At 39.2% G+C, this 25,202-nt stretch overlaps 1 protein-coding gene and 1 non-coding gene across 2 annotated transcripts; both read left to right on the top strand.

Moving 5' to 3' along the window:
• The first annotated feature begins 2,564 nt into the window (after nucleotides 1-2,564).
• On the top strand, nucleotides 2,565-3,279 carry LOC105935097. Its single transcript, XR_004932426.1, has 3 exons — nucleotides 2,565-2,673; nucleotides 2,789-2,900; nucleotides 3,006-3,279. It is a non-coding gene; the product is annotated as an uncharacterized LOC105935097 (transcript).
• Nucleotides 3,280-7,884: 4,605 nt separating this feature from the next.
• Nucleotides 7,885-25,134, top strand: LOC105935161 (potassium/sodium hyperpolarization-activated cyclic nucleotide-gated channel 2). The gene is made up of 7 exons (XM_012875443.3): nucleotides 7,885-8,490; nucleotides 14,968-15,397; nucleotides 16,814-16,975; nucleotides 17,965-18,183; nucleotides 18,722-18,868; nucleotides 22,679-22,919; nucleotides 23,366-25,134. The coding sequence occupies exons 1-7, from the start codon at nucleotides 8,033-8,035 to the stop codon at nucleotides 23,668-23,670; spliced, it is 1,962 nt and encodes a 653-aa protein (XP_012730897.2). The 5' UTR covers nucleotides 7,885-8,032; the 3' UTR covers nucleotides 23,671-25,134.
• Nucleotides 25,135-25,202: the final 68 nt, after the last annotated feature.

The raw sequence follows: 25,202 nt of genomic DNA, 5'->3' as shown, positions 1-25,202 counted from the left end.
AGCTTGAAACAAATATGGTAAATCTATCTCTATCTCATAATTGGCCCTTGTTGCATGACAACTGAGCTACTGTGCAATAAAACATTTCGGAAGGAGGGGGGGGGGTAAAATGGATGCACTGAAAAATAGAGTACCTTGCTAAACTAGTCACCCTTTGGCTTTTCACCCATTTTATTACAATCCAGTCTGTATATTAAACCGTTTTAATCCTCAACACAAGCTACATTTGTGTACTCAATGCACACAACCATCATATTGAATCTGACCTCAACTGCATTTCTGATTGAGTACACTAAACACAGCTTTGATTCATGTAAAAGTCTTGGCAAGAAAGCAACTCATGCATACAAAACACATAAATGGAGAGAGTGTCCACATCTTTTAAAGATAAACAGGTTAAATGGTTATATTCTGATTGGGAAAGAGAAATCAACTTCCCTCCTAGACATTTAGAAACTTGCAGTGTAGCCAGCCACTTCGAACATTACAAGACTTGCAGCTGTAAGCAGATATTTATAAAAGACAGGCAACCTTATTTTTACCAAATCGAATAAAAGTGGTGTCAATCTGTTTGGCTACGTTTGTGCAGCAAAATTTGTTCAAGCAGCAGAGAGTAAAAAAGTAGAACAGTTTTTTTTTTTTTTTTTTTTTTTTTTTTCCCCCCCTCTTCCAGTGACTCTTTTCTTACATTATTGCGCAGTACCAGTTTTGTTATAACTTTTTTTTTTCTTTTATCATTAAACTACACTGAAACAGATTTTGCCTGCTTTGCATCTGAGTCCCATTACCTAAACATGAGAGTTTTATCCCCTTGAAGGTTTGTCCTGGCATCTCAGGTGGCAAACTGAGTCAAAACTGGCTGAGGTGGGTCTGGAAATATCTGAGACTGGAGATAAAATGTCTCCCCTAGGTTCCAGTCCAGGGGGACCTAATTGCGTCATTAATCCAGGATGCATTGCACAGGTGAAAAAAAACGGCGACGTCCATGGGTGAAAAACATAATTAAGGATATACAATTTTTGAAGTAAATGAGTATTTATGTAACACAAACAGCAATTTTTAGGTTGATCAGAAAATTACAACATATTTAGACTGACATGGATTAGCTAATCGTGGATCCCTTTAAAGTTTATACTGTATATAAAATTGCTGAGTTTGTAAAACAGCTGCTTTTTCACATATTTTAATGCTTTCATCATGGGGGGTAAAAATGTGACAGACTGGCAACCTATCCAGGGTGCACCCCGCCTCTCGCCCATTGAATACAGGAGATTGGCACCAGCAACCCTCGCAACCCCACAAGGGACAAGCGTGACGGAAAATGGACGGATGGACTAAAAAGTCTCTTCAGATTTCAGTCCAGAGTCCCTTCAGACTGTTTTCACTTTTAGCCATTTTATTACCATCAGCACAGACTGGAATAAAGGTTGTCAGGTTTTTTTTTTGCCCAATTTTATTTTTAAACCTTTTTGAAGGGTAAGACACGCCTACAGAATAACTACCAGACACTGGAAGACGGATTGAACAAAATCAGCAGGACTGACTCTCTGCACATTTTTTTAAATTGATATTCTACACCCAAACAATTAAAAGTGAATCAACTGGTTAAAATATCAAAATTTAAGCATACTGGTAGACAAAATCTGCAGACAAGTAACTAAAAGACATAAGCTGGATATTTATCTGCCAATGGACCGTGATTACTTAGAAGTTAAAGCTTCCTTGCTTGCCTTTGCTGCAGGTCCTGCTGAATTAAACCAATAAATTAAGTTACAAAAAAAGACAAACTTCAGTTAAGCCTGTCCATCAGATCAGGGAGCCTACAGTTAATGTCATTAAGTAGAGATCAATTCTAAAGGTGGAACCATGTTGAACAAAGGAAAGCCCTGCTTCTGGGAAAACAGCTGAATATCGCTGCCCTCTTACACACACAAACAAAAGGTAACCAAACATACATGTATGACTCCTGGTGACTCCAGACATTAGATAAAGGCAGGTTTAGAAGAGTAGCTTTTTACTTGTAATCATTATCTAGCAACATAAATCTACCTAAGCTGAATGGCATGTTCTTTCATCTTACCTATATGAAGAGGGACTAAAACGATAGACCCCACACACAAACATAAAAAAACAATGGGAATGTAGTTCAACACTTTAGTTATATTTATGGCACCAGGTGATTTCTAATTGCCGCACTGACTCTAATTTTATATTCACCGCTCATTAAATGTCACCACTCCATTAAATAAACTCAAGTTGAAGGTTTTAAAATATTGCCGTAGAGGCATATTGGCCACTTGTGAGAAGTTGCATATTTTGACATTTTACACATGGATTATTTTGTTTTCAATGTGAATAATTTTGACTTTATTTTTTTAACACTACGTAAGAATTATGTTCTTATGGACTGTCTTATTTATTGATTTTTTTTTTTTCAACAATAGGTGTGTTTTCCTCATGAAAACTTCTGTAAAGTCACCGAAATATCTGGATTTTAGGTTAAATTTAATAACCAGGACATGGGAACGTATCAGTGTTAATTTAAATGCATGTCCAAACTGTTTTTTTGCATGCCTTATGCAACATATATTCACTAACTAAACTTTTCTCTGATGCAGAAAATAAAAAAAGACGAGGTGGCATCTGTAGAGGAAACGCTCAAAACAACCACAGGTACGGCACACATATAAACTGTTCATCTGCCACCTTGTGGTGATATACAAGAATGACGTATATTTTTTAATTAATAACCATTTTATTTATTTTACTTTTTTTTACCATCTTTAAGAGACCTTTGCTGCAGAGTCTGCAGTCTGGAAACAAGAGATCGCCAATCTGAAGGCAAATCTAACATTACCCAGTCCAATATGTGACTATGTGAAGACGAAAAAAGAAGTTATGTAAGTTTAATTAAACAAATCAAAACATTTTTTTTTTTTTTTTTTTTTTTTTTTTTAGAAAATGTAACTAAACACTGTTGAATGACAAACTATTCTGTTTTTCAGGAAATTGTGTGCCACACAGGCAGCTTCAAACTGAAGAGGAGTGCAGCAGATAGCCTAAGACTATAACCCAAAACAGATTTTTATGCTTGCATCAGTGTTGCCCCGTGATGGACTGGTGATCCATCCAGGTGATACCCCGAATATCGCCCTATGACTGCTTAATAAAGGCATCAGCTCACCTGCAACCTTGCACAGAAAAGCAGGGTTAGACGATGAAAGGGTGGACGGATGGATGCGCTAACGGCTGTTGTTACATAAAGTTTTTCAAAACTTAGCACAATTTGTGAAGTTTTTATTTTCAAATTTTATTTCTATGGGTTGTTGGGTCATTTTTTTTTAAGTCTTAGCTCTTGCAACATTTTTTAAATTTACCAAATACCTTTCCAGGCTGCAAGTGAAAACCTCAAAGAAAACTTTTAATTGTGTGCCTTTTTAAAAAAGCATCTTAACTTTTATTGTAGTATTTCTTTTTTTTTTTTTTTTTTTTTTTTTAAATCTGCATTATAAATAAATTTGTCCTATGTCAGTCTTTTGAAATTCTATGTACTGGTTTTTATTTTTACCCTGAGTTTGAACTAACAGGGCTTTTCTCAAGTGGATACATTTGCTGGAGACAACTGAAGTTTCTTGGATGTTTGGACAAAATTTAAGACAAACTACAATTGTAACAGTTATTTTTTATGGAAACAACTGCAATTCCAATAATTTTGGAAGATGATCGACATCCCGGGAGCTTGATTTAAACATGCTTCACTCAAGGAACCTGGAAGTAGCGTCACAGACGAGATGAAGATGGTACCATGAGAAAAAAAAAAAAAAGCGTAGTTCAATTAGATGATGCCCAAAATTTACATTACGGAGAACCAAGGTGACAGAAGACCACAAGACAGCCAGATCACAGAAGTGTGATGTGGAGCAACAGGATAATCTTGTGGCTGTAGTTTTTAGAGGTTTCTCTGCTGCAACTCACTATCATCTAATACCTGGATCAATAATTGAGTCAGATGTTGGACCTGGGACACATCTAAGCAGAGGTGGGATGAATAGCCAAAAGTTTTACTCCAAATAAGACTAGCACTACTACAACATATTTTTACTCAAGTTAAAAGTAGCCATCCAAGAAATTACTTGAGTTAATGTGGTAAGAAGGCTACTTAAAGTAGCAATAAGCGATTTTTCACCACTAGGTGGAGCTTGAGCACTGTCTGTAGACCAAAACAAGATGTGTATCAAGCCATGCCTGTCTTTACCTTGCTCCAGCACTCTTAAATTAATTTAAATTTTATTCATTTAGCGCCAATTCACAACTCATGTCATCTCAAGGCACTTTACAAAGTCAAATTCAATCAAATCATACAGATTAGTCAAAGGTTTCCTATCTAAGGAAACCCAGCAGATTGCGTCAAGTCTTGACAAGCAGCATTCACTCCTGGAGAAGCGTAGAGCTACAGGGACAGTCGTCTGCATTGTCCATGGCTTTGCAGCAATCCCTCATACTGAGCAAGCATGAAGCGACAGTGAGAGAAAAACTCTCCTTTAACAGGGAGGAAAAACCTCCAGCAGAACCAGGCTCAGTATGAACGGTCATCTGTCTCGACTGACTGGGGGTTAGAGAAGACAGAGCAGAGATACAAAAAAGCAGAGAAGCACACACTGATCCAGGAATACTTTCTATGTTATATGGTAATAGTGGGTGATCTGCCTCCCCTAGATGATGTCACAGCTAACAGAACGCCAGACCAGGTGTGCCTACTATGAAGAGAAAAACGGCAGAACAAAAAGTTCAAATAAAAAAATTAGAGAACAGTAGGAGAACTCAGCAGAGTGAGAGAAATAGACCCTGATGTCCTCCGGTAGCCTAAGCCTATAGCAGCATAACTATAGAGGTAGCTCAGGGTAACATAAGCTACTCTGACTATAAGCTTTGTCAAAAAGGCACCCTTTGGCTCATATAAGCATATTTGCAAGGGATATATACTCAGCAAAACAGCTTCACCTTTTGGAGGAACATGTCTAGGGAAGAATTAAGTAACTCATAACTTTATAATGCAGTTAGCAAGAGAACAGCTTAATCAAATGGGTGCGCCTTCCGCCATTTTGTGCCTAGCAGTGGCATTTTATGGGCACGGAGTAGTTAAGCCCCGAGTGGCAGCTGTTTACACCCATCTAAAGTAATGAAATCTTGCTTATTGCTCCTTTAAGTACTGAAACATGTCCAACAAGGTACAAGCACTAACTACACAGGAAAGAGGAGTAAAAAGACACACACACGACATATTCAAAGATACCAGAAAGAAAGCGATCACCTGAGAGATAAAGTGAGAAGTGACAAACAACTCTAAAACTGAGGTACAATAAAGTACATGTAATGATTCAAAACATGTCATGATGCACAGTTTGAGACATTCTCTAAAATGCATCATAACACACAAAGTTCATCCTTGTTTTCTTTGGTTTTACATAACGTTGACCTTTACAAACCTTTTCGGGAGGAAGCCCGGTGCAGCCAGAAACGTTTAGTTACCTGAGCTTAGTGATTCTGAACCCCGTGTTTACTCTGAAATGGTTACTAAATGAAGGGTTTAGAAATAAGAAGATAAAAAAGCATAAACATTCAAAGCCTCGCCGGCAAGTGGAGATACACCTGTTGTGCTTGAGTCTACAGGAGCATTAGCCCTGATCCTATTTAAGACACGAAAACACACAAATGCAAAAACAATGTGGGGGATCTCTTAGACCATAATCTCGTGTGTCGTTAAAAGGTCATAAACTGTGCTGATTGTGCAGCCTTGGTAGATTCCAGAAAACTTGCTATTGAATCAAAGGATACTCAGAATTAGGTATTTTACGGGCTGCCAAGACTGAAGAAAGGGAAACCTGAGGACTCTCTCTAACAAAAGGAAACCTAATCTGCTCAGCATGTTAACTGTTGTTTAATCTTTGGAGAATTAAAGTGTGAATAGGGACAATGAATAATATTAAATGCTCATTTCAATTTGTGTCTTTTGTCTTTTAGTGGTATTAACATTAAGCTGCTTGTACGGTATCCTCTTATTTAGACATCTCTAAGTAATTCTTTGAAAAATCCCATGCAGAACTGATTCGTTATAATATCTGCTTGATCACTTGCAACCATGTCCAGTAAAAAAACAAATGGATCAGAAGGACTAAAAACAAAAAAAAACAGCAACTGGCTGTGTTTGGCATGCAGTCAGCTTCTCCTTGCCACCAGGGTACTGCGTCTTGTTGGATTTAATTGCTGTCCTGGTTCTGTTTGTTCTTTGTTTTTTTTTTTTTATTAATAAGGATCCTCACTCCATGTGATCATGCCTGGCTGCTGTCTGTGTTTGGCTCCTTCAAAACCACAGATCATGAAAATCATGTCCACAACTGAAACTTATGCTGTTGTTGAACTGCGACCATGTTTTGTAAAGGGCAAACAGAAAATCTCTGATGATGCCGAAATGTTTGACTGTTTCATTTTGTCGCGCTTGGTTCCCTTTTGAATTATTAAAGCGGACATATCATCCAAAATCCACTTATTAGCCCTTGAATACATTTTGTGGTGTACTTGGGGTCTCGAGGAGTGCAGAAAAGTAAAATTTAGTCCATCCAAGGTCTCCGTATCTACCTTTATACATGATTCTGGTAATATTTTTCAAGCTGTTCAGTTTCTATGTTCTGTATTTCATTTTTTTTAACAATTACCTCACATTATTTGCAGCAGAGTTGCTAAACAAGGTCATGGACTTTTGGCTTACCAATTTTGTAAATCCGTCTTTTTTTTCCCCCCCAAACATGATTTTGTAGCCCAAGTCCAAGAATGCCGAATGTACAATTGGGTAAGTGAAAATGTTTGGTTGTTGGGTGTAATAACCCACACAATTCATTACACAGTCCCCTAGTATACTACAAAAATGGCCGAATGGGGTGGAGTGGAACGCTCTGCGACCTGGAGGGGGGGGGGGGGTGTGAGGTGCCTACTTTAGATTTAAAGAGACAGCACCAAAACAAGTTGCTCTCAAACCCACCTTAGAGAAGGGGCAAAAAACAACCTGTGGGCAACAATGACGAGGAATTCAGACCAAAGCATTGCAGTTCACCTTTATACAAACCACAACTAATGATTTAAGTGTCAAAAGGAAGACATTAATGAGCATTATATGTCCCCTTTAAATGACTACACTGCCTTTAGGTGTTTTATTAATTTCAACAAATTGTCAAAGTAGCCTTATATTTATTAGCCTCTTAAATGTTCGCTTATGCTGATGATACAGCGATGTATCGCTCAGCATCCACACACAACCTGTCCCCCTCTTAGATGCATTTGGCATTCAATAATTTTTTTGTTTCTTGAAAATGCTGTTCCTATTATTAGTACTTCAGATAGCCTACTACTCGGTATGTGGCCTACAGTGGTAGGTTCCCGCCTTAAAACAATATCACTAGTGATGAGTTATTCATCTAGCTTCTTTGCTCGCATTGACCCGAACATTTCCTATCTTGACAGTGCAACATGGGGCCACTCTGGGACTCTTATCTCCAGAGGGGAGGGTAGGCCACTTCCACCACAAAAGGAGGAGGAGGCAGGGAGGATGGGAGGAGGGAGAGGGTTGAGTAGACCCGGCTGTGACAAAAAGCCGATTACAGAAGGCCACTGAGTCCTCTGTGGCAATTTGCATCCGTCCTCTCCTGGTCATTCGAGAGGAGGACACAGCAGTGGCTCAAGTTTGTGGTTTTTCAGGGAGCAGGATTCATTCATCTTCCAAAGTTTTACAGGAAACCGGCAACTTTTTTCTTAGTTTTTTTTTTTACTTGGAGGCTTTTACTGTTGTTTTTAAATTTTAAAGCATTAACATTTTAGTTTTTTTTTTGTTTTTTTTTTGGGGAGGGCATGACATATTAAAAAGGAATCTTTAAACATTTTTAACAGTAAAAGTAAATGAAACATTTAGGTCCCAAGAAAAATTTAAGGCAAACTATACAACCTTTCAACTTTTTTCAGTTTAAGTGAAATTTACAAAGAAATGACAAGCCCTTCTAGTAGTATAGACGATCGGAGAGGAACCGTAGAAAGCCCCGCTCACAAACCGGAGACCCCCAGGTTCCGCAGCTGGAGCAGCCTCCGCTTCTCCCGATGGCGAAGCGGCTCCCCGAGGACAAGCCCTCCAGGCAGCCCCTCTCCGAAGACCGAGAAGAGAAGTGACGTTTCCAGGACGCTCTTCTCCTTGGTCAAAACCCACAATGACGACTACACAGCTGACCCGGACGGTGCCCTGGACGTGGACGGAGAGGCCGAGGGGGTCCTGGAGGACCTCCTCCAGGATCAGTCCACATACTTCCAAAAGCAGTTCGGCTCAATGCTCCAGCCTGGCGTCAACAAGTTCTCCCTGCGGATGTTCGGCAGCCACAAGGGGGTTGCAGCAGAGCAGGAAAGGGTCAAGAGCTTTGGAGTGTGGATCATCCACCCCTACAGTGATTTCAGGTAACGCTGAGTTTGGGCGATCATGAAGATGCAAATTCAAATGAGAAAATCAGTGATGTTTTTCTGAAACGACAAATTCTGCGTTGTTTAGCATGTTTTCTATAAACCTCCCCTGAAATGAGTGAATCCAGCCACACAAGCAGCTTGTGACGTCCAGTTCTCCAAGGACATCAGCTGATGTCACGGTTCGTAGCTCGTGATAAGGCGATGAAGGGATTTGATTAATGATACAGTATTTAGGGCAAGATCAAGTGGATTAATCATGAGACTCAGTTTTTTTTTTTTCCGATTCATAAGGAGAGGAGGACTCTCGTTAATGACCCTTGTCATTTTAATTGAACATTTGATGTCCGTTCACTCATCCTCGGCCTTACTTTGGGAACACTTTGTGGGCTCGTTAATCTTTTGGAGCACGTCGTCTTAAGGTCGAATCCCGATACAGCCTCTGTGCGAGGTCATTAACAATAGCCGGCATCAGATTTGAACAATTTTTAACCATCAGGGTTATGCCAGACAGGGAGGATAAACCCATGCATGGGGATTAATGCCCATAAGAATCCCTATAATTCCCATCTTGCTCTATTATGTAATAATACACAGACAGCTGAGGGGGAGATTACAGAGAGCCTGCTCTCCTTAGACCTTATGGTCCAGTTTCCTCCTTTATAATGGACCATTTGGAACGGCTCTGCTCTAGTTTACAGTTCAGGTTTTAGGGACACACGAGTTCCTCTTAAACCATCCAATGAAAGCTGGAAAATCTGGTGCTGACTCGCAAAAATATTTATACCATTCAAAATTTTCCACATTTTGTCACAAATGAAGCCAAACTTGGATTTTTCTACAATAGACCACCACAAAATGAAGCAGATTTGCAAAGCTGAAGGGAAATCACACATGTTTTTCTTGTTTGTTAAACCTCTTAAGCCCAAAGGTCTATTTTCCAAAAAAAAAAAGCATACTCATACTTTATAAGGCATTTCTCAACTTTTGAAATGGCTAAACAATGGATTTAATATTTAAAAATGATGTAATCGGTCAGACAAACATATTAATTTATGTACAAATTTTGATATTTCCACAGCTAACATAAAAATAAACAATTCTTAAACAATAAGAACTACAAAGTGACAAATTCAAGCAGAAGAAATACTTCTCTAAACAATGTTTCTCAACACAAAACTTGTGAAATCAAGCAGTTAATGCATACAGTAAGTCAGGACAGCGCAAAATACGTCCAATAAGAATATCTACTGTTTACTGTAAGGTGACTTGACCTGTAAATGGCTCTATGAGGTCAGCAGATAGAAAATACCACTGATTACTTTGACACCACTGATCAGATCCATTACAATAAATTGTCTCAAGAAGTCACCTAAGTAATGAACAGTCCACTTGTGTGTAATTTAATCTCAGTATAAATCCAGTCATTCTGTGAGGACCTCAGATGTTTTCTAAACAATGAGCAGCATCACAAAGACCAAGGACACGCCAGCCGAGATGAGTAGAAGTCAGTGCCAGTGTTAGGATATAAAAAACTATTTCAAGCATTAAATATCTCACAGAGCTCTAAATCCAACCCATCACCTGGAAACAGATGGAGAATGGCATGACTGTGAAACCTATAAAAATGTGGTTTCTCTCCTTTTTCTCTTTCACCTTTTCTCCCTTTTGGCATGTTGTCTCATCTATTTCTCTCCTTTTTTTCCTCTTCTATCTTCCTATTTCTGTGTCCATTTATCATGAAATAGCCTCAGCATAAATTCTAATAAAGCTTTTTGCACATATAAATCAAGCAGAGCACTATGGCAAAAGCAGTAAGGCTCCACTTGTGAAAGTAAAATCTGTTGGGCTCCTTTTGGCATCAAGACAATTCTTATTTCCACATTGCCAGAACGGAGACAAAAAAAACTACTAAGACATTATTGATTACCTAAAAACAACAAGCCAGGCAAGCGGAGCCTTATTAGGAGAAACTTCCAGGAGGCTCATGGTAACTTTGAGGAAGCTGCACAGATCCACAGCTCATGTGGGAGTATTTGTCAATTAGGGGAAACCATTAACTGGGCAAATGAAAACCTGTGAGAGGCAGAAAAACACTTGAAACTAAGGTGGAGGTTCACCTTCAAGCAATTCTTAATGTACAGCCAGAGCTAAAATTAAATACTTAAGATTATATTATATTCATGTGCTAAAACGGCCTAGTCAAAGCCCATAGCTGAAACAAATCAGCTTCAGTAGTCATGTAAATCCCCTCCAATCAGACTGAGCTTGATGCTATCTAACAAAGAAGAACAGGCAAAGCGGTCCTCAGATCTGCAAAGCTGGACAAGAGATTTTTAAAAGACTTGCAGATGAATTTGCAGCAAAATGATGTTGTACTAAGTAACACAAGAGACTTGAATGCACACTTAATTTTTTAATCTAAAACATTGTTTAAAAAAAAAGCATGCATCGTTTTCCATTCACTTCACAATCATGCAACAATTTGCATTTGTCTGCCGCAAAGAATCCCAACAAGATACGTTAATATTTCAACATACAGTGTGACAAAACGTGAAAATGCACTTTAACAAGATGCTGTAGCTTAATATCTGTTTTTGCACGTTTCACAATATAAACTATTAATAGCTGGTATAAAAGCTTTTTCTGCAGCTGAAACTACTCTTGCGCACTAAGCTTGTATAAATGTGGACACCAAGTCCGCGTCGACAGCTGTAAAACCCTCCAGCGTCGTGGTGGAGTTATTAGCAGCAGGAAGTAGCCACTAATCTCTTGTACCATAAGTAGTCATGTAAACCAGCGTGTTGACATGGAGGACACAGCCACAAGGGGATTGAAGGAGCAACGAACGTGAAAGAAAACGAAAATCTCAATCAACTCATTCTTTATCTCCTCCTGGGCTGGGTTTAAGAAGAAGAGGCCGCTTCCTCGTTGCTGCAATCAAAACGAGCCCAGCAGATATTCTGCTTTTATGCCACAGTAATGAGAGAGTGACAGAGGGGCCTGGAAAAGTAATCTGGGCTCGATGTAAACAATCAGTAAGGAAATCCAAACCGAGCCCTTTGGTGCATAACGCGACACTCGAGACATATAGGCCAGTGGAATGTGTTCGACATGAATGAAGAGTGAAGCCACAAGGCTGAATGCTCCAAATGTCCAAAGGCAGACGTTTCCACCGGGAGTGATACGCTCTTTTGTTCGTTGCCTTGTTCGACATATATGGATCCCAATGAGGCAAGCGGTATTCATTTTTAATGGGAGGGGGTTCCTCTTGTGACAGAAACTCGTTCGGAGAATAATGGGAGCAACGGGACACCGCCCTCTCAGGGAAATTACTTTCATGGCCTTTGGTAACTGGCTCAAACCACGAAACTCTCATTTAAAATCCACAGGTTTAACAGATAAATTAAATCCTCTAACAGCCTGTCAATCTATGAGGGGATTTTCTATCTTCTGTGTGATATAATGTTGGTGGGCAAATCCACACAGATTTGACTCTGACCTGAATTTCGCAGTTTTCTGATGGTAGGTTCTTCAATTCTTGGAGAGATGGATGGAAATTAAAACACTGTCAAGTGTTTGCAACCATGTTCCTCTGGGTTTGGGTCTAGTTTCTGGTTGCCTCTCTCAAGGACTCTTCATCTATACAAGAGTCCTCTAGCATCTAGCTTCTAAACTGTAACACCACTTGGTCTAAATGCAGCACTATAAGGGGTTGGGGAAGCGTGTTAACTATTTATAGGCAGAATCTGTATAAATATTTCTAATATTAAAAAGTTAGATGCTGCATAAATGCAACAATTTAACCATGAACTGCTTGTAAGGTATAAACTCCAATACTACACAGTTTGGAAAGGTCTGCAAAAGTGTAATATTTTCAGGTTCTGGATGAGTAGGGGATGGGCGAACACTTGTTTTTTCTACACTTTATTCATATTAAAATGTAAATCCATCCAACCAACGTGGAGAGTGCAATGTTTCAGGACCTGTTTGGAAACTGGCGTTGACAGCACTCAACATCTTTATAAAGTCAAAGTCCTTCACCATTGAGATGGAGATTTGTTTTTTGACATCTGGCAGAAATCATCCTTACAACATACACAGATTAAACGCACACAGTTAACCATTTTAAGTAGGGCAACAGCTTAATAAACTTTAACCAATAAAAACATTAAAACCCATGTATCATTAAAAGAAAATAAATGTTCAAAATAGTGAGGAAATGTGATTCCAGCATTTTCAAATCTGTGTTGTTGTGGGGGGGAAGGAAATACGACACGTGGTGACGGACGGTCTTGTAACTAATACACCTTCTCCTTTTTAAAGACGCAATTAAACCAGCTGTGTATTTTCAAAAGGCAAGTCCATTGTCCTACTTACAGCTGATGTATAATAACGAAGAATCACTGAGAGTTTTGTGAGGTATTTCTGTGTATGTGAGAGTTTACCTCCTTAATGTGTAGTTCAGTTACCGAAACCTTTCTGGACTTTTACCTTCATAAACAAAAACATTAAAAGGTGGACAGAGGGGTATTCGATAATTGAATCCAATCAACAGTGTAGGCAGAACTGAAATAGTGATGCATTTTCACTGAATTCAAAGGGAAACATAATTGTACTTTACATATTTGTAAAATAGCAAATAAATAAAACCTACAACCAATCATACAACATCTGGTTGGCTACAAGGAGGGCTGTACGATTTTGCCAAAAATCAGAATTGCGATATATTTCAACAATAATTGTGATTGCGATTTAGATTTTTTTCTGCATTAACCACAAGCAACAAAAATGGCTTGAAGTTAAATATGTTTGTAAACAAGGACTATATAAAACAAGAAATGTAACTGTTTTATTAATCAGTAGATTATTATTCAACAGAATAATAAAATATAATATATAACATCTTCAACTGAATATCTTGTTGAGTCTGACTTCAATCCTTGTTGAACATAAAGTGCAAAGTGCAACCAACAAACAAGTCTATATATTTCAGTTTGACCAGAACTTAATGCTATTGTGAGATTCCTGAACATTTCTGGTAAAGAAAAAAAAAAGTATGATCATATAAACTCTAAAACAAATAATACAATAACATTATCTCACTGCTGCCACTCTCTTCCCTTCCATGAAGAGGTAAACCCACTTTACCGACACCCAAAGGACGCGTCTTATCCATCGTTACATAGCCAAATATTGCAGACCTCTGTGATTTGGAAATGTCTGTCCGTCCGTCTTCTTCCGCTTATCCGGGGTCGGGTCGTGGGGGTAGCAGCTTCAGTAGGGAGGCCCAGACATCCCTCTCCCCAGCCACTTGGGCCAGCTTCTCTGGGGGAATCCCAAGGCGTTCCCAGACCAGCCGGGAGACATAGTCCCTCCAGCGTGTCCTGGGTCTTCCCCTGGGCCTCCTCCCGGTGGGACGTGCCTGGAACACCTCACCAGGGAGGCGTCCAGGAGGCATCCTGACCAGATGCCCGAGCCACCTCAACTGGCTCCTCTCAACGTGGAGGAGCAGCGGCTCTACTCTGAGTCCTCCCCGGATGACTGAGCTCCTCACCCTATCTCTAAGGGAGAGCCCAGACACACTATGGAGAAAACTCATTTCGGGATGTTGTATCCGGGATCTCGTTCTTTCGGTCACGACCCAAAGCTCGTGACCATAGATGAGGGTAGGAACGTAGATCGACCGGTAAATCGAGAGCTTCGCCTTTTGGCTCAGCTCTCTCTTCACCACAACGGATCGGTACAGCGCCCGCTTCACAGCAGACGCTGCACCAATCCGCCTGTCGATCTCCCGCTCCATCTTCCCCTCATTCGTGAACAAGACCCCAAGATACTTGAACTCCTCCACTAGGGGCAGGACATCCTCCCCAACCCGGAGGAGGCACTCTACTCTTTTCCGGTTCAAGACCATGGTCTCGGATTTGGAGGCACTGATTTTCATCCCGGCCGCTTCGCACTCGGCTGCGAACCGCTCCAGTGAGAGCTGTAGATCACGCCCTGATGAAGCCAATAGGACCACGTCATCCGCGAATAGCAGAGACGCAATCCTAAGGCCACCAAAACGGATCCCCTCAACACCTTGGCTGCGCCTAGAAATTCTGTCCATAAAAGTTATGAACAGAATCGGTGACAAAGGGCAATGTTGGCTTCATCAGGGCGTGATCTACAGCTCTCACTGGAGCGGTTCGCAGGCGAGTGCGAAGCGGCCGGGATGAAAATCAGTGCCTCCAAATCCGAGACCATGGTCTTGAACCGGAAAAGGGTAGAGTGCCTCTTTCAGGTTGGGGCCATTTGGAAATGACATCTTTTAAAATTGCAATTATATTACAAATGAGATTAATTGTCCAGCCCAAGGTAAAATACACATGCAGCCCCTCTATTGCTACACAAATAGTTGGTAGACAATCAGAGGTTTTTGTAGGTAATTTCAACAGCGAGCCATAAATCTAACTGCTCTCCTGTTCCATGTAGGTTTTTCTGGGATCTTGTGATGCTTATTCTGATGATGGGTAATCTGATCATCCTGCCGTGGGGGATCACCTTCTTTGAGGACCAAAACACCCTGCCCTGGATCATCTTCAACTTCCTGTCCGACACCCTCTTCCTCATGGATCTGGTTTTCAACTTTCGTACGGGTATCCCGGGAGAGGACAGCCACATTATCCTGGACCCAAAAGAGATCCGCATGCATTACCTCCGCACCTGGTTCCTGGTAGACTTCATCTCCTCCATCCCCGTCGACTACATCTTTCTGATCGTTGACCTGGAGTCCCGCCACGAGTCGTCTGACGTGTACAGAACTGCCCGTGCTCTACGGATCGTGCGTTTCACCAAGATTCTCAGCCTGCTGCGTCTTCTCCGACTCTCTCGTCTCATCCGATACATCCATCAGTGGGAAGAGGTAAAGGAATGGGACAGAAAGCAAACCTGGACTCTTGGTTTGTATTGTTTCTTCAGTTTTGAATGATATTCTTTCTGCCAGTGACTCAAAGGGGCACTGCTGACTGATTCTTATCTTTCGTCCAGAGCATTTGGCTGGGATCAAAGTCGGCACACGTGCTTTGCTTCAATCATAGCAGAATGTTGTGTGAACACAGCAAATTTGCTCGAGTCTATTTTAAAGAAGCATGGATTAGCGTGCTGCTTATCCAGTTAAGGCAGACTAATCAAATTAAGCCAGTCTTGTTAATGCAAGACTGTGAGAAAGTTATCCATGTACTCAGCTCTGCCAGTGTTGACTATTATACAATGCACTGTATACTGGAGTCAGTCACGACCCACTATCACATTTAGAGCTTGTGAAAAGTGCATCTTCTGCCTGGAACTGGCACAATTGGGCCTATAACCCGTTTTGTTGTCCCCCCCTACTGGTTTCTGCTGAGTTGGGGATATAGATTTTAAAATGCTGATTGGGGGACTTTTAAATATCTGACAGGCATAGCTCCCCTAGCTTCTGGGGAGCTAGGCCGTCACCCTTAATTTTAGTAATGGATGTCAGGATCAGCTGATAGATTGTTCTGCCATAAGAACAAGGCAGGAACTTTGAGGAAATGAGACGTTTTTAGCTGCATTGACAACATTTTGGTGGACGGTTGTATTTATATATTAGAGGGGCATCTTTGCCTCTAGTTTTTAAATTGCTTTTTATTTTCTGTTTGTCAGGTTTGTGTTAGATGGATCAGGGTCAAAAGACAGACAAGAGCAGGGGAGCCACGTGATAAATTATGAGTAGTTTTAAGAAAGTAAATCAAAGCAGGCTTATGGCTGAGCTAACTAAATAAATAAGGGAGCAGACGAAAGGAGCAGGAGGTGGAGTAAACCCAGGTGAGATGAGCAAAAGGCAATTAAGCAGAAGGAAGCAGAGCAAAGAGCTGGCAGGGCAGGGGATGAACCGAATCTAACAAGAATGCAGTGTTAACATAGTGAACAGAAAACTAAACTAATTACAGAAACATGGATCTAAGGATAAACAATACTAGAAGTGCAGAACATAAACAGGCTGCAGGATCCCCAGGGAGCTACCAGAAGTAATTAAACCCCCGATTACTTTTTTTATCCTCTGTAAGCCATTTTGTTATTGTTTACTGAACATCCACTGTGTTCTAATATTTCATATATATATATATATATATATATATATATATATATATATATATATATATATATATATTTACATTTTACCCTTTGTACTTTGTAATTTGATTCTGTCTTGGTCTTTTTAGTATAGTTAGTACAGCACTTCTGTTACCTGATGTCATTTTATATGTACTGTATGTATAAACTGAACCTGAACTCAGTCTATCTTCTCCTCCAACAGATTTTCCACATGACCTATGATCTGGCCAGTGCGGTGGTACGTATAGTCAACTTGATTGGTATGATGCTGCTGTTGTGCCACTGGGACGGCTGCCTGACCTTCATGGTTCCAATGCTGCAAGAGTTTCCTCCAGACTGTTGGGTATCTAAAAACAACATGGTGGTGAGTCCAGGCTTAGTTTAAACCTCTAACCTGAAACGGTTAGTTTGACAGTTTAAAAAAAAGAAAAAGAAAGAAAGAAAGATCTAGTGATAGAATATTTACAACATAGGTACATTCGGGCCTAAACACATCCTTAAATGCATTTCCACACGACACAAGGTTTTCTTTTCTTTTCTGTCGTTATACCCAGTATGTAGCTGTGTCTATTTTGACAGCAAATTCAGATTTACTCCTAGTCTTTTGGGTTAGACCAGGCTTATGTCACATGTATTTTTAGTTGTTTTAGTCAGCTAAATTTCCAGTTAAAATACAGTTTTTTGTATTTCAATTAATGAAGATTGAGAATTATGAGATTTTATCAACATATGGTAGTGGTTTATATGTTAAGTAAAACTAATCTAAAATGAGCCTATTGGCTTACTATTACAAACACAAATTTTTAACATTATTTATTCATCTTTCAAATATCACTCATGTATGTTGCCTTTGAAGAAAATTACATTCTTTGTATTTTTCAAAAATGTAAAATGTCAGTGAAAAGATATTAATATTTTTACTTTAAAATTCCATTTTACCACACATGTGTTTTTCCTTTCTTGGCTGTGGGAGTAATAATTAGGCTAACAAGTACACGAATAAAACTTCAGGGAAACCTCAGGCAGCCAGGTTTTCGCACAGAAGAAAACATCAAAATTGCCTGTTTCAAGCCAAAATGTCAGATTTAGATTTAGTCATGCTTAGTTCAAGTTTTTAACTATATTCAGACATCAAAATAATTCTTTATGGAGGGCTTTTCATCTTTGATTTTAGATTAAATGCGTTGTTATTATTGAGGGGTTGTTTTTTTGACCATTTTTGTAAACACTGATTATTAGCTTATGAAATAAACACAGAGCGAAAGATGCAGGTGGGTCTTGGTATTTCCCTATAAACATATTTTTCCCATACACACTAAGCTGCTAAAGTTACTTCTAATTTCTCCTCTTCAGAATGCCACCTGGCACATACAGTACTCCTACGCCCTGTTCATGGCCATGAGTCACATGTTATGTATAGGATACGGCGCTAACCCTCCAGAGGGCATGACCGATGTTTGGCTTACCATGACCAGCATGGTTATTGGCGCCACCTGCTATGCCATGTTCCTGGGCCATGCAACTACCCTGGTCCAATCTTTGGATGCATCCCATCGCCAGTATCAGGAAAAGGTAATCCTCTCTTTTAAGACCGTAAAGGCTCAAAACTAAAACCCTTTTTATAGACACACTCAGGTGTTTAGTGGATAACATGTTCCAGGAGGCTAATGTTCCTCTGGCTGTGAGTTTTAATATCACAGCCATGTTTCAAACCAGAGGCTTACTTACTGCTTCAAACTTTACTCAGCCAGACGACGCTACATCTAATATTTTGATTACCTAATGGATTTTGGGGCATGATGTTGATTTTTCCTAGGGATTTTCATATGATAAAGCTGAACAGATGATGACTAATGGTGTTACCTTTGTTTTAGGTGACTGTCTGCTGATGACAGTTGCAAATTAGTTTATAATCCACTTAGAATGGGAGGGGTGGGGGGGGAACACGAAAACAAATTAGATAATTTTAATCACAGTGATCTAACTCAGCAAATGCATGGCAGTAAATGTGACTCACAACATCTGCCATAAGTCCCACAGAACTTTGACTGCATCCACATGAAGGTCGACTCACGAAATATATGTATATATATTTATGTGATTTTTGCAGTACAAGCAAGTGGAACAGTATATGTCGTTTCATAAACTGCCAGCAGATGTGAGGCAGAGGATTCATGATTACTACGAGCACAGATTCCAAGGCAAGATGTTTGATGAGGACAGCATACTGGGAGAACTCAGCGATCCACTGAAGGAGGTGGGTTGTTCTTCAGATGTGTGACTTTGACTGCTCTTTCTGTCTTCTTAATGGCAAGATTTGTTGATGAGAGTAGATTACTGGTACTACCTGACAATATCATTGTCAACCTGACAATTATAGTAGAATGTCTAAGATAATGTGTTCAGATTTCCTCACAGTTTGTTTCACACTCCATAAAAACATTTAGTTTGTTTGTTCATCAAAATACTCTAAGACAAAACCTACACTTCAGACACAATGGGACTGACATACACCTTTATCTTTCTAACTTGTGAGTTCTTAAGATAAAATTTTCCCCATTTTCCATTTAAACCATTTTAAAGGTTTGTATGGACTCCTGTGAGGTCCTGGAGTATGATTATTAGATGAGGTGTGAGAGGTCTCGGGTTTGTATCCCGGACTAACCCCCAAATTATTGTCACGTCCCATCAAGAAATGTAGGAGTATAATGTAAGAGTCAGCCTAGTGCAAGGCCAAAAATCAATGATACTGGCAGAAAAAAAGTAGTATTTCATTTAAAAAGAAGTGATGACAAAATGCTGAGCAAAGTTGAAACAGCGAACGAACCTCCTTACCAACAATGTGACACCAAGACCAACGAGGGAAATAAACTGACAAAAAGACCCCTTGTTAAGACAAACCTTTGTACATAAAAAGAAAGTTTGTCTTTTATTATTCTAGGGTGTGAAAGGTAACACGGTCTAGCCTTGATCTGGCCAGATAAAGAGATTATTCAAATAGAGCCTCGCATTTACAAAGAACACCACATACTGGTGCAACTCAAAAAACACTAGAAACCTTCAAAATATGAAGCCCTAGAATTTGAATAATGTCCCCTTCCTTAAAGTGGTCCCAAATTACACGAACAATACAGCTCCTCTAACCAAACGTTACACCAATGATGGAAACCTGTGCTTTAAACTGCTAGATGTAGCGATGGAGCCAACAAGCAGTTGCCAATTAGCCACGAACACGTAAAGAGACAATAAATTACTCTTTGTTAATAACAACATGTAAATCAGTTTAACAGATTTTTTAAAATGCAAATGGGATTGTAATATGTACTTCATTAAAATTAATCCCAAATTTTTTAAGTTAAAATGTTATTTAAAAAATGCAAACTATCCAATGTCAGATTTGCCATTTCTCTCTCTTTTGACCACTTTAGACCTCTTTTTTCCCCCATCATATCTGGCCATACGGAAATTTAATATTAATTTGAGTTATTCATTTTAACTGACTAATTTTAACTACCTGTTTAACTATATCAGAATTTGAACTGTCATAATTAAACAAGAAAAAACAAATAAAAAACCTTTTAAAATATTTGTAAAATATAATGTAGACATTGTGATTGCTGTTTATGGAATGGGACATTGTCATATTTATTCCCGTTTTAAAAACAGCTAAATTTCCTTGCAAGCATAACACACAAGGGGGGTATGATTAGTATATTGTTAGTTAGTATCCTGAAAAAAGAAGGTGTCCTGTTAAACTTCAGACATTTAGTTAAGTCTCCATTGCAAGGGAAATATAGTTGCTCTTCAAGAAAAAGAAAGAAGGCTAATGATGGCAATCTGTTTACAAACTGAATTATTTGGACAGCAGAACAGAAAACATGTTTTTAACTAAAACACCCTGATTCCAACCGTGATTTGTGGAGATTGAAATGTCATGATTAAGGGATGCTTGTCTGCAGCAGGACCTGGTTAGCTCACCATGAATACTACCATGTATTAGATGGTGCCTGAGGAACAGCCGAGACCCCCCCCCTAAAAGCAATTTAAGCAGCAGCAGAACTGGATCCAACCAAAATGACAGTGACCCAAAACATGCCAGTAAATCCACCAAGGATTGGCTAAGAATTTGGCAAACAAAAAAGGCCCAGGCCAATCCAAACCCAGACGTTGATCTCATTAAGAAGCAAAATTTCCTTAGACCAATATCACAGACTGATTGTTGCAAGAAAAGTCTCACAGGAGTTTTGTTAACCAAAGGGAGAAATATTAGTAATAAATGGGTGGTGTCTTAACCTTTTCTTTATTCAGATTGCATTTTTTGTTGACATATTTTGTTTAATAAGTATATTAAGGTCAATCGTTTGTGTTTATAGATTCCCCTTCTTTCTTTGAGATTAACAGAGTGGACATTGATAAGTGAACAATTGTCTGTGTCTTACATCACAGTAGGTCAGCTCATTGATGGTACAATCAAAAGATGGAGATTCACCAATAAAACGCCTTGGTTTTTCCTTATTTTGGCATTTATTTAGTTTATCTGAAATTGTTTATGTGGTTCTAAACATAGAAATTGAACACATTTTCTGAAACTTAATTCCCATTCTTACATTTGGAGTGCCTGTATATTTTTACATCATTGAGCTTACATTGCATGTTTAATGGAATAAACATTGTAACATTTATGATGTGCTGTACAAATAATAGAAGATAAGGAAAGAGTAGCCGTAATGTTGTCACATTTATGGTGTGCTGTACAAGTAATAGAAGATAAGGAAAGAGTAGCCGTAATGTTGTCGTTAGCTTTTTTTTTTGTTGTTGTCTTACTATCCTGGGCTGAATGTTCAAAACTCAATATTGTCAATGAATACCTCTAAGAGTTCAAACAATGTCAAGCTGATTTACTCAGAAGAAAAGACTAGCCCCGTGCATGCCTTGTTATGCCGGATTCACACGGCAAGTTAGTTACTCCAATTTTTGACCCAATCTTATACTTCAGAAGGCTCATAAGATGATCTTATGAGACATTCCTGCTATTTGTAGCATGTTATGGGTGTTCTGGTCCACTCGGAAGGACGCTGAGACTACTCCAACCTCATATCAGGGATATTCAACATGTTGGATTGTCTTGGCTCTAGCACGTGTGGTGTTACTCGAGAACAAATGAGTACAGAGCCCATTGAATGTGATATGTAGCTAATCAGAAAGCAAGGTGATGGAAATCCGGAGGGAAACAACCCACATCAGCACGCCTCCATATCATAGGCTAGCAAACATAGAAAAGGCATTGGTTAAAGGAATGGAGAAAGTGCCTCTTTTTGTAATGTTTTTTGTCTGTTAAAATTAGTCCACAAACTATCGCCATTGTTCTTCCTCATCAGCCATGTTTATTAACTCAGAACTCACATTTGATCTGAAGAGGTTTTGCAAGATCTCCTGTCTGACATCTGAATGTTCGTGAGTGAAGTCTGTTCGTGTGTGGTATGTTGCGGTTATCGTTTGGCCAGAAACAACACACTGTGGAAGCAAATCTGTTATATCTATTATTATTTTTCGTCATCTTGTGTGGGGTTTCTCAAATTTTGAAAATTTCCCGACAATTTTTAAACCTTGCCATGTGAACCAGATGTTAGCCGCTTCTCGAATTCCACCTGCTGATCTGCAGACTGAGAGTCTGCATAATGTGACAGGATAGGGTCACCATTATTGGGTCATTGCTACGACAAGTACTTGTGGTGCAAGTACTCCAAAATTGTGGTGCTCATGCCACGATTTTTGAAAAGTATGTCTCCTTTTGTAGCTGGAGGTCAAACGCTAAGGTAGAAGATACGTAAAATGTGATGGGCATACATTTCAGTTTATGTGTCTAAAATCAACCAGCCTCACTCCAGGTAGAAGTCATTCACCATGTAAGAAACTGAAAAGAAAGATTACTTAAGATGACCCATAAATGAGTAAACAGTTTATTCGACATGTAGTTTATGTACAAGTGAATGCTCCATCAGCATGCACTGTAAAGAATGTGATGTAAAACTTTTTAATTTCTGTCTGTGTTCTTCCTGCCATGCAGGAGATCGTCAGCTATAACTGCCGCGGACTCGTCGCCAACATGCCGCTCTTTGCCAACACCGACCCTCATTTTGTGACGGTGATCCTGACCAAGCTACGCTTTGAAGTGTTCCAGCCAGGAGATTTTGTAATACGAGAAGGAACCCTTGGTCGTAAAATGTATTTCATCCAGCATGGCACCGTCACGATCATCCCACGTGGCAGTAAGGAGCTAAGTCTCAGCGACGGAGCGTATTTTGGGGGTAAATTATATATTCCACTGTATTTAAACTTATTCAGCTACTTATCAAATCTGTGTGAGCCTGTGTCATTCGGGTTAACCTTCATTGCTGCTCTTTGTCAATCCCCCTGAACCCTGGTTTGTAATTTCGCCACATTTTCCCAAAAAAAAGTTCTCAAGTTCTACTGGATTTTTAATGGGAAACATAATTTTTCGTCCTTTGCTTGATGCTATTCACTACAAACATAGGACAATTTGCATTGCCCAGACTAACATGTGTTGGAGTTATAGATGTTATGAAATATCATGCACTCCAAAACTAAGAATAAAGTGCAAGTTGTTTGTGCTTTCTATTTCCATAAGTGACTGAAAGTCTACAGTAAAGATTTTAACAGCATAATTCTTAAAATCTTGATTTCACTCTTTATTTGAACTTAATGACTCCACCAAATCTTTTTCTTGGTTCAGAGATCTGCCTGCTAACTCAGGGCCGACGGACGGCCAGCGTGAGGGCCGACACCTACTGCCGTCTTTATTCGCTGAGCGTAGACGACTTCAACGAGGTCCTAGAGGAGCATCCTCTGATGAGGAGGGCGTTTGAGAGCGTCGCTGTGGAGCGACTGGATCGAGTATCACGCAGGTCCAGTTATCAGCCTCCAACAACTGAGGCCGAGATACTGGGTCTCCAAAAAGAAAAAGAAAGAGACTCCACCCAGAAACCTGGAGCAATTTTTGACTCATCTCCAGAAGATAAAATAAAAACGCAGATGTAAAATAGTGCACCATGATGGAGAGCCAGAGGGAGGCACATAACGACCAAAATGCTGCATCACTTGGTTGAACCTATTGCACTTTAAGCTAATGATGTTTTGTCACTTAAATATGAATAATCAACAGTATGTTTATGTTTAATGAATGCATTTTATGTATGTTAAAAGTCACTCTGACATGGCTTTTTCTTGTTCGTTGTGTAAATGAAAGACATAGATCCACATGTTTTTAAAAAAACAAATCAAGTTTCAGACTGTAAATCTTGCAACCAGGAAATCAAATAATTCAACGGTTTGAATCAGGCGTGTTCGAGCAGAGGTGCGTCCTAACCATGCGCTGGACCTCATAAACTGTACTTGCATTTGCCCGGCACTGGTATAGGTGCACCAGATGGCGATGCATCATAAAGCCCTCTGATTCTAATGATCCCTAAGATCTGTATGTTGTGTCACATGGAGGTTAATGCTGATGGGCATAGACGATAAGCTCCAGTGATGTAATAACTCTAACTGTGACTGCAGTTGCAGGTTATGAACTTTTACATGACTCTATTATTTCTTGTTTGATTTGTTAGGATTTATAATTACCGTCTAATTCCAGGTATATTTTTTATGCTCAGATGCGTAACAGAAGCTCTCAGTTTATTATTTTGCCAGAATTTAAAGAATAAAACATTTAAATTCTGCTGAAACATGATCATTCTCAAGCGCTTTTTACTAGCAAGAGAGGCAGATGTAGAAAGATAAAGGTTTGAAATTTGGGGTTTTTTTTACCTTTTTTCTCATAATTTTTGGTACTTAATTGACACTTGGCTGACATGCCTAAAGACCATACTAATATGGTTTTTCGTTTATAATGTGTTTTAGTTTAAACAGGACATTACTACAGTGATGAAAATATTTAAATCTAAAGTGTATAAAACTGAATGAAGTTTAACGGACAAATTGTTTTTGCACATTTGATGAAAGTTATTTGGAAGGAGAGGCTCTAACAACCGTATTATAGACCTCCACCCTACCTGTGTTTCTACCTACAGTTTGCTCACAACAATTATGTAATGTAAATATGGATCAGTCCCTGAAACATAATAATGAAAATATATTTTTCCAAAGCTGTTGTCATAAGATTTGTGGTTTATTTATGTTTTACTTTACAAATCTTTTTATAGTTTTAGTTTTAAGATCAAAAAGCAGTGACACCAGCTGAGATTTGTACACGACACTAGGATATTGCATTCTTTATATTAATTTTTTTTAAAGGGGCTTATTTATAGTTACAGAAAAAGGGGAGTTGCCCTTCATGGCATATATCTTTATCTATATTTCTATATCTCTTTGAGTGAACAGTGCATGCACAGAAAGAAAATATTGCAGTTCATTACAGATGGTGGGCCTTTCCAGATGTAGTTTTTTTAAACACTGGATTCCCTTTGCAGATTAATGGATATTTTTAACCTACTAAAACGTTTCTAAAGGCTTTTTTCAGGGAATAAACTTTGTTGAGTTTTGAATGGCAGAAACAGTGGAGCATTAAT

Source organism: Fundulus heteroclitus, chromosome 13 (genome assembly GCF_011125445.2).
Source record: "Fundulus heteroclitus isolate FHET01 chromosome 13, MU-UCD_Fhet_4.1, whole genome shotgun sequence".
In the NCBI taxonomy this organism is placed as follows: Eukaryota; Metazoa; Chordata; class Actinopteri; order Cyprinodontiformes; family Fundulidae; genus Fundulus; species Fundulus heteroclitus.
Note: the sequence above shows the minus strand (reverse complement) of the source record. Positions and strands in the feature narration are given on the sequence as shown.